Genomic DNA, 14,277 nt, shown 5'->3' with positions numbered 1-14,277 from the left:
CTCTCTCAACAGCAAAGCTTGGGGCCTTTTTGTTTCCGTGTTAGGAATAGAACACGAGAGCCCCGTGTATCTAGGCAGATGCTCTATCATTAGCCCATGAGTCTCCAGCCTCAGACGCACATTTTTCTCGGGCTCTCTTAAGCTTTTCCCACAGCATTGGGAAACTTTACTGACAGCATCCAAGTTGTGCTTCTGCTAAGAACTGGACTCACATCTCTCTGTGCATCACTTCGGCCCGTTTTGGGGTAGATCCTCTGATTAGCCTTCAGATTTAGAACACGGTGAGCCTGTGGTGCACTAATTATGGCCAGTGACACCATAGAGTCAAAGTGCATTACTGAATGCTTTCAATTTCTCCTAATGCTGGTACGATGGCATGTCACAGGGCCATTTTAGCTGCAGACATCACTCCAGAGAATTCCAAACAGATAGAGACAAGTGGCACCCAGACCCATCTCCTTCCCCTCGGGCTGATTATCCCCAGAAATAGGATGTCCCAAAGCAACACTTCCCAGCCAACTGGAGTGCTGATAAGTCCAGTTATCAGAAAGATATGGCTGTAAGTGTGATGCACAGTGCTTGCATTTTCTTGATACGTTAGTCATATGAGAGCTGACAAAGAAGGAAAAAGAGCAGCGATGTGGTGCAATATTAACAGGCAGCTGTCCCCTGGCTTCCCGATACGTGGGATGACTCGCATTGCTGAGCGGTGTGGTCACTGCCAAAGGAATGACCCTCTCACATTTCTTCCTGATTCGCATACGCCGCGGCCAGCTTGTCATCTCCCTCTTGGGCTTCCCAGACACTAAGTCTGGAATGAAAATTCACCTGCCTCTGAATTGGCCACTGGTGGGGGCAGGGGTGTGACTTGGCTTCCCAGGCTGGAAGATTATCTCACCCAGCCCTAGCTATATAACGGGCTGGTGTGGAGGGGCTCCACAGGGCCAGTTCCAGGGGTTCATCCACAAGAGAGAAAAACATAGACTCACGGCTGCCAACATGATGGTACTGAGAGTAGAGGAGCTGGTATGTAAAACATCTTTTTTTTTTTTTTTTTTTTAATCTTGGCTTTTATTTGAAAATACAGATGGTTTTTCTTTCTCAGGAATAATGTGGGGTTGGCGTTAGTGACTTCCTAAGAGAAGGTGGTTGAGTGGGTTGAGTGGGTTAAAAGTGAATTTTCATGTGCTAACCTGATGCTCATCTTAATTGTGAGAGGAAGGCAGGCACCTGGGATACCTGGAGCTATGCTCCAGACAGTGCACCGCCTGAAGGTGGCTGTCGCTGGATGGAGAGGAAGGACCTCCTGTGGCATTGTTTGTGGACAGTTACCCCAAGATGGGTAGCTTTGCTTCTGACTTCAACATCTTCTTCACATACAGGTAACAGGCAAAAAGAACAGCAATGGGGCCGCAGGGGAATTCCTTCCTGGGGAGTTCAGAAATGGAGAATATGAAGCTGCTGTTGCTTTGGAGAAGCAAGAGGACCTGAAGACACTTCCGGCCAACAGCGTGAAGCAGGGGGAGGAACAACGGAAAAGCGAGAAACTGCGAGAGGCAGAGGTGAGGACCTCCCACAAAATCCTAGTGGGAGTGGGGTACGGAGGTCCCTGAGGAAGAGGGGAAGAGAGGAGGAAAACAAATAAAAACTGCTCTAAAGATGTCTTTTCACCAGATATGAAGCGCATGATGCAAAGAAGCAGTGCACATGGAAATGACTGGGGGAATTACTTTTGGATTCCTCCTGTGTGGAGGGTTGAATCAATGATTGAATGTGCTATGACCACGTTTTGATCAAAGGACAGACAGATAATGATAACCAGAAAAGCTCCAACATCACACACTGCCTACTCAATTTGAGCCAAGGCGATTTGTTCTTTTTGATAACATTGAGTTGTGGCCCACGGGTCATAGAATAAGCTTGCCATGTTTATTGAAATTTATTTATTGAATTTTTGTAGATTACTAACACAAATTTAGAAGTGCAGCAGTAATCTCCGTTTCAGAGACTCGTGAAGGAGAATGGCATCAGTATTTGTGAATTTATCTGTATTTTCTACCCTTGGTTAAAACATATGTTAGTTTTTGAGAATGAGAAAACAAATTCTATAGAAATCTGGGCTTTATGGTACTAATTACAAAATGATTACTGAGAGACTATGTCGTGCCTCTAACCAATTAGTCAAGGACTAGTTCTACAAGCAAAGGAAGTAAATATGACTTAGATTAAAATTAGACCCCAAATACTTTAATGAAAATAAAATCCCTGAAGTCAGACACTCACTTGAAAGTGCTTTGGATTTCCCATTCTCAGCCCACTCACAGTTTGCTCAGGCTGTGCAGGGTTTGTTCAGGTACCACAATAGTTAGAACTCACTATATATTTTTCAACACTTGATTTTTCCCCCCTTTCGTTAGCTCAAAAAGAAAAAACTAGAACAAAGATCAAAGCTTGAAAACTTAGAAGACCTTGAAATAATTGTTCAACTGAAGAAAAGGAAAAAATACAAGAAAACCAAAGTTCCAGTTGTGAAGGAGCCAGAACCTGAAATTATGGTAAGGACTGTTTGGTTATTGCACATCCTTATAAGTTGCAGGGGTGAGTCCTGTGGAGGGACGACGGCAGCAAAACTCATGGCCACTTTCGATTTCTTTCCCTTTTCTCTCCTTTCTCCTCAATTTCTTTCTTCTTTGTTCTTTCCCACTTTCTCCTCTACTCTTTATGAGCATCCTCTCCCTTCTTCTCCTGTCTTGTCTTTTCCTCTCCCTTCCCTTTGCCTCTTCCTCTTCCTTCTCCTCCTCTGTCTGTCTCCTCCTGCCCTCCTCTTCCCTCACTTTAGACTGAACCTGTGGATGTGCCGAGGTTTCTGAAAGCTGCGCTGGAGAACAAACTGCCAGTTGTAGAGAAATTCCTGTCAGACAAGAACAGCCCCGACGTCTGCGATGAGGTAAGCAAGCCTGTGCCGTGCCTTCCTGGAGGCTGGCAAATACAGTCTCAATGTCTTCCACCTAAAAGTTTCTCCAGCTGTTGCTACATCTGCCAGTAGCAGAGAGAGAGAGAGAGAGAGAGAGAGAGAGAGAGAGATTATTGTTCCCCTCTGTCCCACAACCGCCAAAACTAGATTAGCATGATGGATTGCATGAGGCTTTTCTTGTTCTCATATAATTCTGTTTGATTTATACGAGGTCAGTTCATCTTTAACTTCTTAGATCCTTGGTCTAGACTTCCATAAAGGCAAGGCCAAAAAATTACTTCTGGTGAAAGATATTATTAGTAGTGTCTTTGATCAGACTCAAATGCCCCAGCATTTGGAGGGGAAGGTGGAATTCCCCATCTAGTTCTGTCATCTGGCTTCCTGATTTGGAACAGTTACGATGCGCTGTCTCCCTCTCAGTCTATCGGTCATCACAGTCTCATTCTATTAGCCTAATGGTTCATCAATACAAAGCAACGTGTCAGAAATCTCGAATGTATTTTTGCTCCTCTGGGGAACTGAGATGACAGCTCACACCAAAGCTGAATTTCCTTCCTCAAAAAAGAAATGAATGCAATGGTTTTTGATATTCAATGTAACAACAATTCTAGATGGAGGAGAGCCACCTGATGTAAGTAAGGAAGGGGATGTTTCAGCATTGAGATGGTTTTTGAGATCTGAAGTCCACATCCATCCCTCTTCTGCTTGGCCTTTAGCACTTAGGGAGGGTCTAAGGATAGGAAGGAAGCTCAGGTTCTAGTTGCCAGATAATTATTCAAATTCTGTAATTCCATTGAACTCCAGCATTTGGATGCATAAAGAATTGCTGGCCTTTCTATCGGCTAGGTCATCACAGACCCAGCTTCATAGCTCTTAAAGGATTATGCACATTTTTTATATGATACGAACCGCTATCTCTTGCTTTAATCTCCGACAGTATAAACGGACGGCACTCCACCGAGCATGCTTAGAAGGACACTTGGCGATCGTGGAGAAGTTAATGGAGGCTGGAGCCCAGATTGAATTCCGAGATATGGTAAATATATTTCTTGCTTGGAAATGAGCCAACATAAGCAGTCCTTCTGAAAAGCACAGGAAAACGTCCATGGGGGGGGGGCGGCGACGGGGGAATGGGCCCGATTGGATTGAAAATTGATCTGAGAAAACCAGTCAGAAGCTCATTGCCCCATACCTAGGGGAGGTGGGCGATGAGACTAGGTCATATGGAAAGTATTTTCCATACACACTGAAAAGGAGAGGCATGTTTCAGAGAAGAGGAGGGAGTGAAAGCTGTTGAGCAGAACCCAGTAACCTCAGCAGAGAGTTTGAGCCATTATCAAATCAGTCGCTTTCCTGGCCTTTCAACACCCCAGTCCTTCTATCAGAAAGTACGGCCTTCTCCTGGCCCCTCAGCTGCCAGCAATGCATGAGAATTTCTTAGCTGCATACTTTGTATGATGGATGCCCATGGCCACCAATGAGATTTGGGGCTAGGCTGCATATGAAATGAATCACGGCTAAGGAAAGTGGCTGCTATCAGACCTCAATGATTCAGCCACTGTGACTTCCGTAAAGACTAGTATACAATATATTTTATACCCTGAAGATTGAACTGGAAAAATGCTTCATTTATTTATATGCAGCTCAATTTGACATTATGGCAGAATGGAAAAGGAATAAAAAAAAAATCTAAAGAACTTAGCCTGAATTGATTCAAAGGACAAAATATTGGGGGGAAAAAAGGAAGAAGAAGAAGAAACTAATAATAAGAAAGTTTGGATGAAAAGACATCCAAACCCCCAAGTTTGGAATCTGGAAAGTTCAGAGATGTACCAAACAAAGCAGAGAGGTGACAATCTCTTCAAAGAGCAGTGTACAATGACCACAGTGATTGACAGCTGAGGTCCCTATCCTGTGCTAATGTAAACAACCATAAAGAACCAGCAGGAGATGGCCAAAGAAAAACAGGCACCTAGGAGGAAGCGATAGATCCAGATGAAGGTATTTTGGACTATGACCAGACCTACTAACAGTTTTCTAAGGACATACACAAGTACAGCCATTCAGACACTCTTTAGCTGAGATGTTTAGTGGGAATCTCAGAGGTGACCCTCAAGACCAGGAACACTCAGTTTCCCATATTTTCTCAGGTGTTTAAAACAAAAGACCCACCCCTCACCCCGGACAAGATTCTCCATCACACTACCTTGCTTGTGTTTTTCCTTTCCCAAATAGCTTGAATCCACAGCCATCCACTGGGCATGTCGTGGAGGAAACGCAGATGTCCTGAAACTGTTGCTGAACAAAGGAGCCAAAATCAGTGCCAGAGACAAGGTATTTCCCAGTCCTTCCGTAGGCTTCTGTTTCCTTGAGAGTCCTATCCGTCCACGGAGGTCCTCTGCTAGTCCTTATTCTGTGAACACCTCAGCCACACACCCACTTTGCACATGCCTTGAGGTCTCGGACAGTGTCTGTTCTCACTCCTTCCACCATTTTCTGATTTTTTAAGCTTCTCAGCACAGCGCTGCATGTGGCGGTGAGGACTGGTCATTACGAGTGCGCTGAGCACCTCATCGCCTGCGAGGCTGATCTCAATGCCAAGGACAGAGTGAGTAGTTGACAAGTCTGTGCCAGCGTCAGCTTCTTTGAAATCACCCAGACAAGCTGGGGTATTCTGGCGGGACTCACTTCCTGGCTTCCCATGTCTTATACCAGCTTATCCTTCTTCAAGGAAGGAGACACCCCACTGCATGATGCTGTGAGGCTGAACCGCTATAAGATGATTCGACTCTTGATGACCTTCGGTGCGGACCTCAAGGTCAAGAACTGTGTAAGTAGTCAAATCAAGGGCACAACTGTTCTGCTTTTGAGTTTCCAGAATTCCTCAAATATCTGAAAGTATTATGTCCATGGTAATAACTTTTGAGATACACTGAGGGTTCAAATGTCTCTATTTGCATAAGAATAGCGTAAGACTTGGCATGAATTCAGGTCACAGGGTCAAACATGGGGAAGACTAGAGATTTTGATCTGACCTTGGAGCCTAACAGTTCTTTGAAAGGTTGATCTTGAATGAAGGATGGTCAAAATTGTTGACCTTTAAAATACACATTGTGAGACTGGAGAGATGGCTCAGAGGTTAAGAGCACAGGTTGCTCTTCCAGAGAACCTGAATTCTATTCCTAGCAACCAGATGCTGTCTCACAAACATTTATAATGGGATCTGATGTTCTCTTCTGGTGTGCAGGCATAGCAGTTATATACATAAAATACATAAATAAATCTTTAAAAAAAGATCCCACATTGGATAATTCTAACCTGCCTTGGTCATTCCTGGCTGAAGAGACCCCAGAGCAGGTAGGAATATATACACTAACCTTTCCCCAAATAGCTCCCAACTACCCAGAACTGAAATTAATCATTATCAAATCTGGAGAATTCCAAATAGTCCTTTGCTCACAAGAATGTAAAATGTTGCCATTCCTTCTGGGAGTCACCTTGCACTTTCTGATTTTTTTTTTTAAAATAACTACCATTCATTTTCCACTTTGACTTATATGCATGAGTCTCAAAATAATTTCCTACATTATTTTAAGTCCCAATGTGCTAATTAAACCTCATCTTTATGCAGGAAATGTAAGCAATTTTCCCTCTTGGCTCCAATTCCCAGATAAATATCATCTACCATAGCTGCAAAAGATAAGGGCTCGCTCCTTCCTTTCTCCCTCCCTCCCTCCCTCCCTCCTTCCCTCCCTCCTTCCCTCCCTCCCTCCCTCCCTCCCTTCCTCCCTCTCTTCCTTCCTTCCTTCCTTCCTTCCTTCCTTCCTTCCTTCCTTCTTCCCTTCCTCCCTCCCTTCCTTCTTCCTTCCTTTCTTTTTAATTTAATTTTATTTGCAATTCATTTTTTTACACCCCATATTCCATTCTCCACCCCTCCCCATCCACCCTCCGACTTCTCCACATCCCACACCTCCTCCCTACCCCACCGCATCTCCACATGGATGCCCCTACCCCCACCCCACCTGACCTCTAAACTCCCTGGGGCCTCCAGTCTCTTGAGGGTTAGGTGCATCATCTCTGAATGAACACAGTCCTGGAAGTCCTCTACTGTATGTGTGTTGGGGTCCTCTTATCAGGTGCTGTATGCTGTCTGTTTGGTGGTCCAGTGTTAGAAAGATCTCAAGGGTTCAGATTAATTGAGACTGTTGGTCCTCCTGGAGGATCACCCTTCTCTTCAGCTTCTTTCAGTCTTCCCTAATTCAACAACAGGGGTCAGCTGCTTCTGTCCATTGGTTGGGTACAAATAACTGCATCTGACTCTTTCAGCTGCTTGTTGGGTCTTTCAGAGGGCAGTTATGATAGATCCCTTTTTGTGAGCATTCCATAGCCTCAGTAATAGTGTCAGGCCTTGGGACCTCCCCTTGAGCTGGATCCCACTTTGTGCCTGTCACTGGACCTTCTTTTCCTCAGGCTCCTCTCCATTCCACCCCTGTAATTCTTTCAGACAGAAAAACTTATGGGTCAGAGATGTGACTGTGGGATGGCAACTCCATCTCTCACTTGATGTCCTGTCTTCCTGCTGGAGGTGGGCTCTATAAGTTCCCTCTCCCTACTATTGGGCATTTCATCTAAGGTCCCTCCCTATGAGTCCTGGGAGTCTCTCCCCTCCCAGGTCTCTGGTGCATTCTGGAGGGGAGGGGTGTCTGGAGACATTTTTGAACCTCACCATGACTTGAGGTGTTACGTTATTGTAGGGACCAGGGAATTTTTTTTTTTTTTTTTGACAGCACCACTGATAGTTCTGTGGATGGTAGATGGGAAAGCCAATAAAAGTATCATGAAAAAACAGGGACAGGATAGTTTGAATAAACGGTATGTAGATCACTCATATAAAACCCATATACTCTGATAATATACCTCATTAGCATAGGTGCAGAGAGTGCAAACTGACAGTCACCCGGAAGTCAAATTTCCCTTTCTTCTGTGTAGGCTGGGAAGACCCCCATGGATCTGGTGTTGCACTGGCAGAGTGGAACCAAAGCAATATTCGACAGCCTCAAGGAGAATGCCTACAAGAACTCTCGCATAGCTACATTCTGAGAAAAGAGACTCAACAGGAGCTGTTCGCAGGCATTTTTAAAGCATTTCCCAACAGAAGAGCAACTAGCAATAAAATCCAGCTTTTGTTTGCCAGCCAAATAGGGAGAGATGCTCAAAGAAGCTTCAAGAAAGCACTGGGTTGTAGGTGTTAAAATATCCTCTAGTGATGTTCACCACTTTTATTTATTCCTACCTATTTATTTATTTCATAGCACCAGTATTCAGGCTTTCATGAACATCATTTTGGGGGAGCAAGACTTCATCTGTATGTACATTCAGAGTCTTCCCATAGCTCTTAAACCGTGTGGGTGAATGGTGTCTAATTGCACCCCTTTGTGTTCTCACTTGCATAAAGCTATTCAAGGTACTTTTTAAAAGGCAAGGGTTGATCCCCGCAGCCCTTCTCTGAATTCTCACTGCTGATATCTGAATGAAGCAACAGAAGGCACGCAGTAACGCAGACGGGAACGGAAGCAGTTCCGCAGGACTGGCGCGGAGGCTCGCCACCCACCCACAGATTTGGTTCGGTTTGGTTGTTTACCAGATCACATGATGTCGATGTCCCAAGGTGAAGGCAACGTCAGGAGTGCCGCATGTAGGGAGATGGAGGGAGTAGGCAATGGGGCCAAGGAAAACTGAGTTCGATGAAAGAAGAAATCAAAAGGACACGCGCTGTAAATGTATAAATGTATATTGTGTTGTATGTATATTTTATATTTATAATAAATGCAAACTAATTCTCGGCCGTGTTCTAAGGTTTTTTTGTTTTTTGTTTTTGTCAGATCAGTGGTAGGGATTTCTCATGTAAAAGGGGCCATCTAGGGAGGGGCTCATTTGTCAGTGTTTTCTTGCTTTTTCAGATTAGAAATCTCGGGGGATGGAAAGATGACTCAGTGATTAGGAGCACCAAGGGTCCGAATTCAGTTCCCAGGAGCACAGGAGGACTCGCAGCAATTTGTAAAGAGGGTGGCAGACCTGATGCTCTCTTCTGACTTCATAGGTACCAGGCATGCGTGTGGTGCACATACATGTGTGCAGCAAAAACACTCATGCACATCAGAGTAAAACAACTCTAAAAAAAATTAATAAAAAATTAATAAGAAATGGAGGAGGAAGAGGAAGAGGAGGACCAGGAGGAGGAGGAGGGTGGGAAGAAATACCTTGTAGAAACCAGTCTTGGTACTTATGGAGTGATAGATTACCCAGGGATCTTGATAAACTGAAGAATTGCCCTCAACTGGTGTCAGGTGTGTGTGGGGGGGACTAGTGAATCTGCATTTCTGACCAGCTCCTGCCACTGAATTATGATACAACCCCCCAAAACAAACAAACAAACAAACAAAAACCAGTTGTTGTTTTGCTCCAATAATGTGGAAAAAGAGACCCCTGGTGGGAAGAATGATTACTGCAGGTTAAAGAAGCAATTCTTAAGTTTTCATCTGGGCTTCTTGACTCGCTAATTAGGGGCCTATCAATCACTGTATTGTGGACAGGCGCTGACAGGATCAAAGGCTCCCCTCCTGCCCCCCCTGAGAGAACATTCTGGGTCAATGGCTTTTGACCTCCAGCAGGAAAAGGTTTGTTGCCAAATGTTGAGCGGAGGTGAGAAAAAGATTGTCTCTGAGCTCCTGGAGCAGACAAGTATAAAGAAATAAGTAGGAAATAAACATACAAGCCCAGTGAAGGGAACGGTGGAATGCTCTCTTTGAGCGTCTAAGATGTGGAGGTCTATAAATGATGGAGATGGGGCAGTTATGATTTTTTCTTTTTGGAGGTGGTAAGATTGAGGGACAGTCCGAAACAAAAACAAAAACAAAAACAAAAACACCAAAAAACCCCAAGAAACCAAAAAACCAAAAAAAACCAAAAAACCAAAAAGAACAAGGGTTATTCCAGCCTACATTTCTGTAGGCAGCAGCAGAGCTTCGACAAGCTCAAGGGTGTGGGGAATGTTTGGAACTTGGCACACAGTCTGTGGAAGACACAGGTCAAACTCCAGCCCTGTGCTCTCCTGAAACTCACACCAAGTAGGACTGTGTTCACGAACCTCCTTTTTATACGTGCCTCCATCACTGTGGGAGAGTACAGGCACGGTCTGTAGCCAAGACATTGTTCAACCACACAGTAACAGACACACGTGGGTTGGGCTGACGGCCAGAAATGTTTTTTTTGGGGGGGGGGCCCTTTCTTTCTGTCCCCCTCTCATATGAAGAACCGAATGGCAGATTCATTCTATCAGTTCTTTCTCTCTCTGTCATCCCTCCCTGGCCACCTGGACAGAGGTCTAAGTCAGCGGTTCTCAATCTTCCTAGTGCTGCGACCCTTCAATACAGTTCCTCACGCTGTGGTGACTGCCAACCATAAAATTATTTCATTGCTACTTCATAACTGTAATTTTGCTGTTATGAATCATAAAGTAAACCTCTGTATTTTCCTATAGTGCAGTCGACCTCTGAGAAAGAGTTATTCCACCCCAAGGAGTCATGACCCACAGGTTGAGATCTGCGGTTGCACATTTAAGGTCTGGGCATCCAGTAAATGTTTCCAATACAGACTGTTTCTCTTGCTCATGTCCATATCTGCCTGGTATAACGTGGACATAATAGTATCTGACCAAAGTGTCTTATTTGAGCCTCTTTGCCCCAAAGAGCTTGGGGGTTAAAAGGAGAAAAGACTTAAAAATAAGCTTTGCACTGTCACGTTTAAACCTTTGTACTAATAAAGAAGTAGAGGGCACAGGAGACCTGTAGAATGATAGCAGGTAGACAGACTGGCTCTGACTATGGCTCTATCTTTGTGAGTGGAAAAGAGAAATATCTAAGGGGAAAATTCCATTTCTTCCACACCGATAGGTCTCAGAAGCCCCTGTCTCCCCCTGAACCAACTCGTTGCTTATTGTAAGGAACGCGGGACCAGGGAGGCAAAGCTACCCACCGGTGCACCAGCTTCCGAGCCGCAGCCATGTAACCATGGAAACCATTCCATTTTGTGTGTGTGTAGGGGGGGGGGGTCGTGAATGAGATAAGGTAAGGGAGGTAATGTGTAAACGCCTTAGTTATGATTGGCTGAAATTTGTTAAAAAAATCCCTGGTCTGGTGGCGACTCACTCAATCCAATGGAGACGTCGTGCTGAGAGATGAATGCAAGTGGACGCCCAGTGCCAAAGGAGAACTCGCCCGCATCGGGTGGGTCCAGCTCAAGTGGGAACCCGAAAAGCAGCAAGAGACATCGCGAGCTTACCTGACGCTCGCTGCCATCCAGCCAGGCTACGACATCAGCCAGATCGGTGGTTAGTGAAGTGTGTGTGTGTGTGTGTGTGTGTGTGTGTGCGTGCGCGTGTGCATACTTATGAATAAATAAACTGTTTTAACCTTTCCTTTGAGTTCCAGGATTTCCTTTTTGCCTCTGTCATTAATCCCGATTCACGACAGTTTCGCAACACTTATGGTCTTTTTTTTTTTTCTTGTGTTCTCTTTGTCACAGAAGGACATATTTTACAATGGAGAGTTCTGGAAGTTATTCTTGACTTTATTTCCACTCAGAGCTTTTGATCGTGACCAAGTTTTATCAAACACGCTGACTTCTAGTCCGCTCTGTAATCTGTGCCCTCCAACCTAGGCAAAGCCTGAAACATCAGGATTACTCAAACATCCTTCTTTGAAAAACAAAAAAAAACATGTCTATCTGTGTGTGTGTGTGTGTGTGTGTGTGTGTGAGAGAGAGAGAGAGAGAGAGAGAGAGAGAGAGAGAGAGAGAGAGAGAGAGAGAGAAACCATGTGTATTCAGAAGCCCAGAGGCCAGAAGAAGGTGTAGGAGCCCCTAGAACTATAGTTACAAGTGGTTTGAGCCACCCAGCCTGGGTGCTGGGAACTGAACTCAGGTCTTCTGGAGGTGACGCAAGTGCTCTTAAGTTCTGAGACCCTCTCCAGTCCCACTTCTCTGTTTTTAGTTGTGGCCAGAAGTTTCCTAAAATGCAAATCTGACCCAGCCAGTCTCTTTCAAATCCTTCAATGTCGTCGTCGTCCCATTTCTCTCGGGATCACATGCAAACCCCTTGTCTTAAGATATCTTTAAGCTTTGGCTGCTGCTATTCTTTTTCAGTTCTGGGGATTAAAGGCAAAGCCTCTAGGACACAGGCGAGTGCCCAAACCTGATCGGTACAGCACCCCGCAGCCCCACAGTGCTCCCATGCCCTGTTCTGTTCTCTATTGTTGCTTTCTTGTATCAGGATCTCCCTAAATTGACCTGGATGGCTTTGAACTCTTTCTGAGTTTAGGCAATCCTTGAATTTGTGGCTTTCTTACCTTGGTCTCCTGAATAGCTGGACTCTAGGGCTGTGCCTCCAGACGTGGATCAGGAATCCATCTTCTTCCAACACTGGTTGGTTACATGTGTGCGTGTAAGTGCCACAGCACAAGTCAGAGGGGCATTTGTGATAGTCAGTGCTCTGCTTCCAACCATCTTTTTAAAAACCTGCTTCTTTCATCTGCTTTCTTTGGGCCTTTGGCTGCTGCACCTGGTCACCTCCTCTCCCCTCTCTCTTCTCCTCCCTCCTCTCCTCACACGGCTCAGGGCCAGGTCCACTCTGGACTCTCCCAGAGTCCCTGCCTCTGACTATGCTCTCCCACATATTTATAATAAACTTTCTCTTTCACCAACCTGAGAATAATCATGTTCTTTCCTTTTAATTTTCCTTTATTAACAACTTACTTCAGATGTCTTAATTAACCCTACTATTTTGTTTCAATGTGCATGGATCATTTAACTAATTTTTGTTGAGTGTTTAAGTTAATCTTCCCATCATCTTACACACTGTAGGAGTGAATATCCATATAGGTGCACTCTTTCTACCCAGCCAGTTCTTTTTATTCTTTTTCCTAAAACAGGGAGGATCTCACTGTGTAGCCAAGGCTGGCCATAAACTCAAAGATCCTCCCAAGGGGCGAGATTATAGTGTGAGTGACTATAATCTCAGCCCTTGTCTAGCTCTAACTTTACTTACTTTTGAAGAATACCTTGTAGAAGTATTTATAAGGTTAACATCAAATTATGGCCACTTTCAAAATAGTCTACAGCCTTTCCCAATTGTGAAAACACTAACTTTGTGTCCGTTTTAAACTTTCCCAACCTAACCAGCAAGCATATCACCGATGACTAGTAAAGTGTGACATTTTCATATCTGTTGAGTGCTTTTTGATCCTTATTTGCTCGATTGTTTTAGAAGTGAAGTTGGTCCCTCTTGCAATGAGGATCTTATACAAATGTTTTATTTACTGAGGGCTCTGCAGAAGGGGAAATGAGGCAGGATGACAGAGGGAAGGTTGTGGTCTCAGGAGAGAGCTATCCTCAGCTAAGCCCTTGAAATGTTCAGGCTCTAGCCCCAGGCTAACCTCATAGTGTAGTTAAGACTGCCCAGGCATCATAGGGGTAAAGTTAATGCTCTGGGGGAAGGGTATTTCTTAGTACCCAACTCAGACATCTGGAGCATAGGTCTGCAATGCTGGGGAAGGGATCTGAACTAGCACTATTTGTCATGGTATTGTGTTTGAGACATGATCTGACTATGTAGCCTAAACTGGTCGTGAACTTTGTGTATTGCCCTGCTTTGCCTCAAAGTCATGATTGGCCTTCCCAAGCTTCTTGAATGCTGGGATTACCATTGCAATGGTGGGGTGCTGCATGCCTTTTGAAAACAATTCAGGTACAGTGATTCCAGTCTCGCTCAACGATAACTTGAAGGCAACTTTCCTAGATTGTATTGTTTCCAGAATATTCTATTTTTTGTTGTTTTTCAAGACAGGGTTTCTCTGTGTAGCCCTGGCTGTCCTGGAACTCACTTTGTAGACCAGGCTGGCCTCGAACTCAGAAATCCGCCTACCTCTGCCTCCCGAGTGCTGGGATTAAAGGCGTGCGCCACCATGCCTGGCTCAGAATATTCTAATTTCATAATACTAGAGACTGAACCTACAATTCAGTGAGTCACATTTCTAACTTCTAACATAGTTTTATAGAAATCAATTGACATTTTCCAGTTTCAATAATCATACTTGAGTCTATTTCAATCTAACATCTTTTTAAAATCTACATTTTGTCTTTTCACTTGTTTTTTGTTTTAGAGATGGGTCTTCTGTAGCCCAGGCTGGTCTTAAACTTGCTATGTACCCGAGAATGTTGGTGAACCACTGATTGTCTTGTTCTCACAT

At 44.5% G+C, this 14,277-nt stretch overlaps 1 protein-coding gene across 1 annotated transcript; it reads left to right on the top strand.

Moving 5' to 3' along the window:
* Positions 1-936: 936 nt before the first annotated feature.
* Ankrd1 (ankyrin repeat domain 1 (cardiac muscle)) lies at positions 937-8,816 on the top strand. The gene is made up of 9 exons (NM_013468.3): positions 937-1,026; positions 1,383-1,562; positions 2,418-2,555; positions 2,840-2,947; positions 3,912-4,010; positions 5,210-5,308; positions 5,484-5,582; positions 5,706-5,804; positions 7,964-8,816. Exons 1-9 carry the CDS (start codon positions 1,000-1,002, stop codon positions 8,072-8,074), a joined length of 960 nt encoding a protein of 319 aa, NP_038496.2. The 5' UTR covers positions 937-999; the 3' UTR covers positions 8,075-8,816.
* Positions 8,817-14,277: the final 5,461 nt, after the last annotated feature.

The sequence above is a fragment of the Mus musculus genome, chromosome 19 (genome assembly GCF_000001635.26).
Source record: "Mus musculus strain C57BL/6J chromosome 19, GRCm38.p6 C57BL/6J".
Lineage (NCBI taxonomy): Eukaryota > Metazoa > Chordata > Mammalia > Rodentia > Muridae > Mus > Mus musculus.
This window is presented reverse-complemented; position numbering and strand designations above follow the sequence as displayed.

Excerpts from the sequence above, each read along its gene's own strand:
- Ankrd1 (NM_013468.3), top strand. The coding sequence starts at position 1,000 with ATGATGGTACTGAGAGTAGAGGAGCTG. Across the intron at positions 1,563-2,417 it reads AGAAACTGCGAGAGGCAGAG|CTCAAAAAGAAAAAACTAGA; the intron begins GTGAGGACCTCC and ends CCCTTTCGTTAG. Across the intron at positions 4,011-5,209 it reads AGATTGAATTCCGAGATATG|CTTGAATCCACAGCCATCCA; the intron begins GTAAATATATTT and ends TTTCCCAAATAG.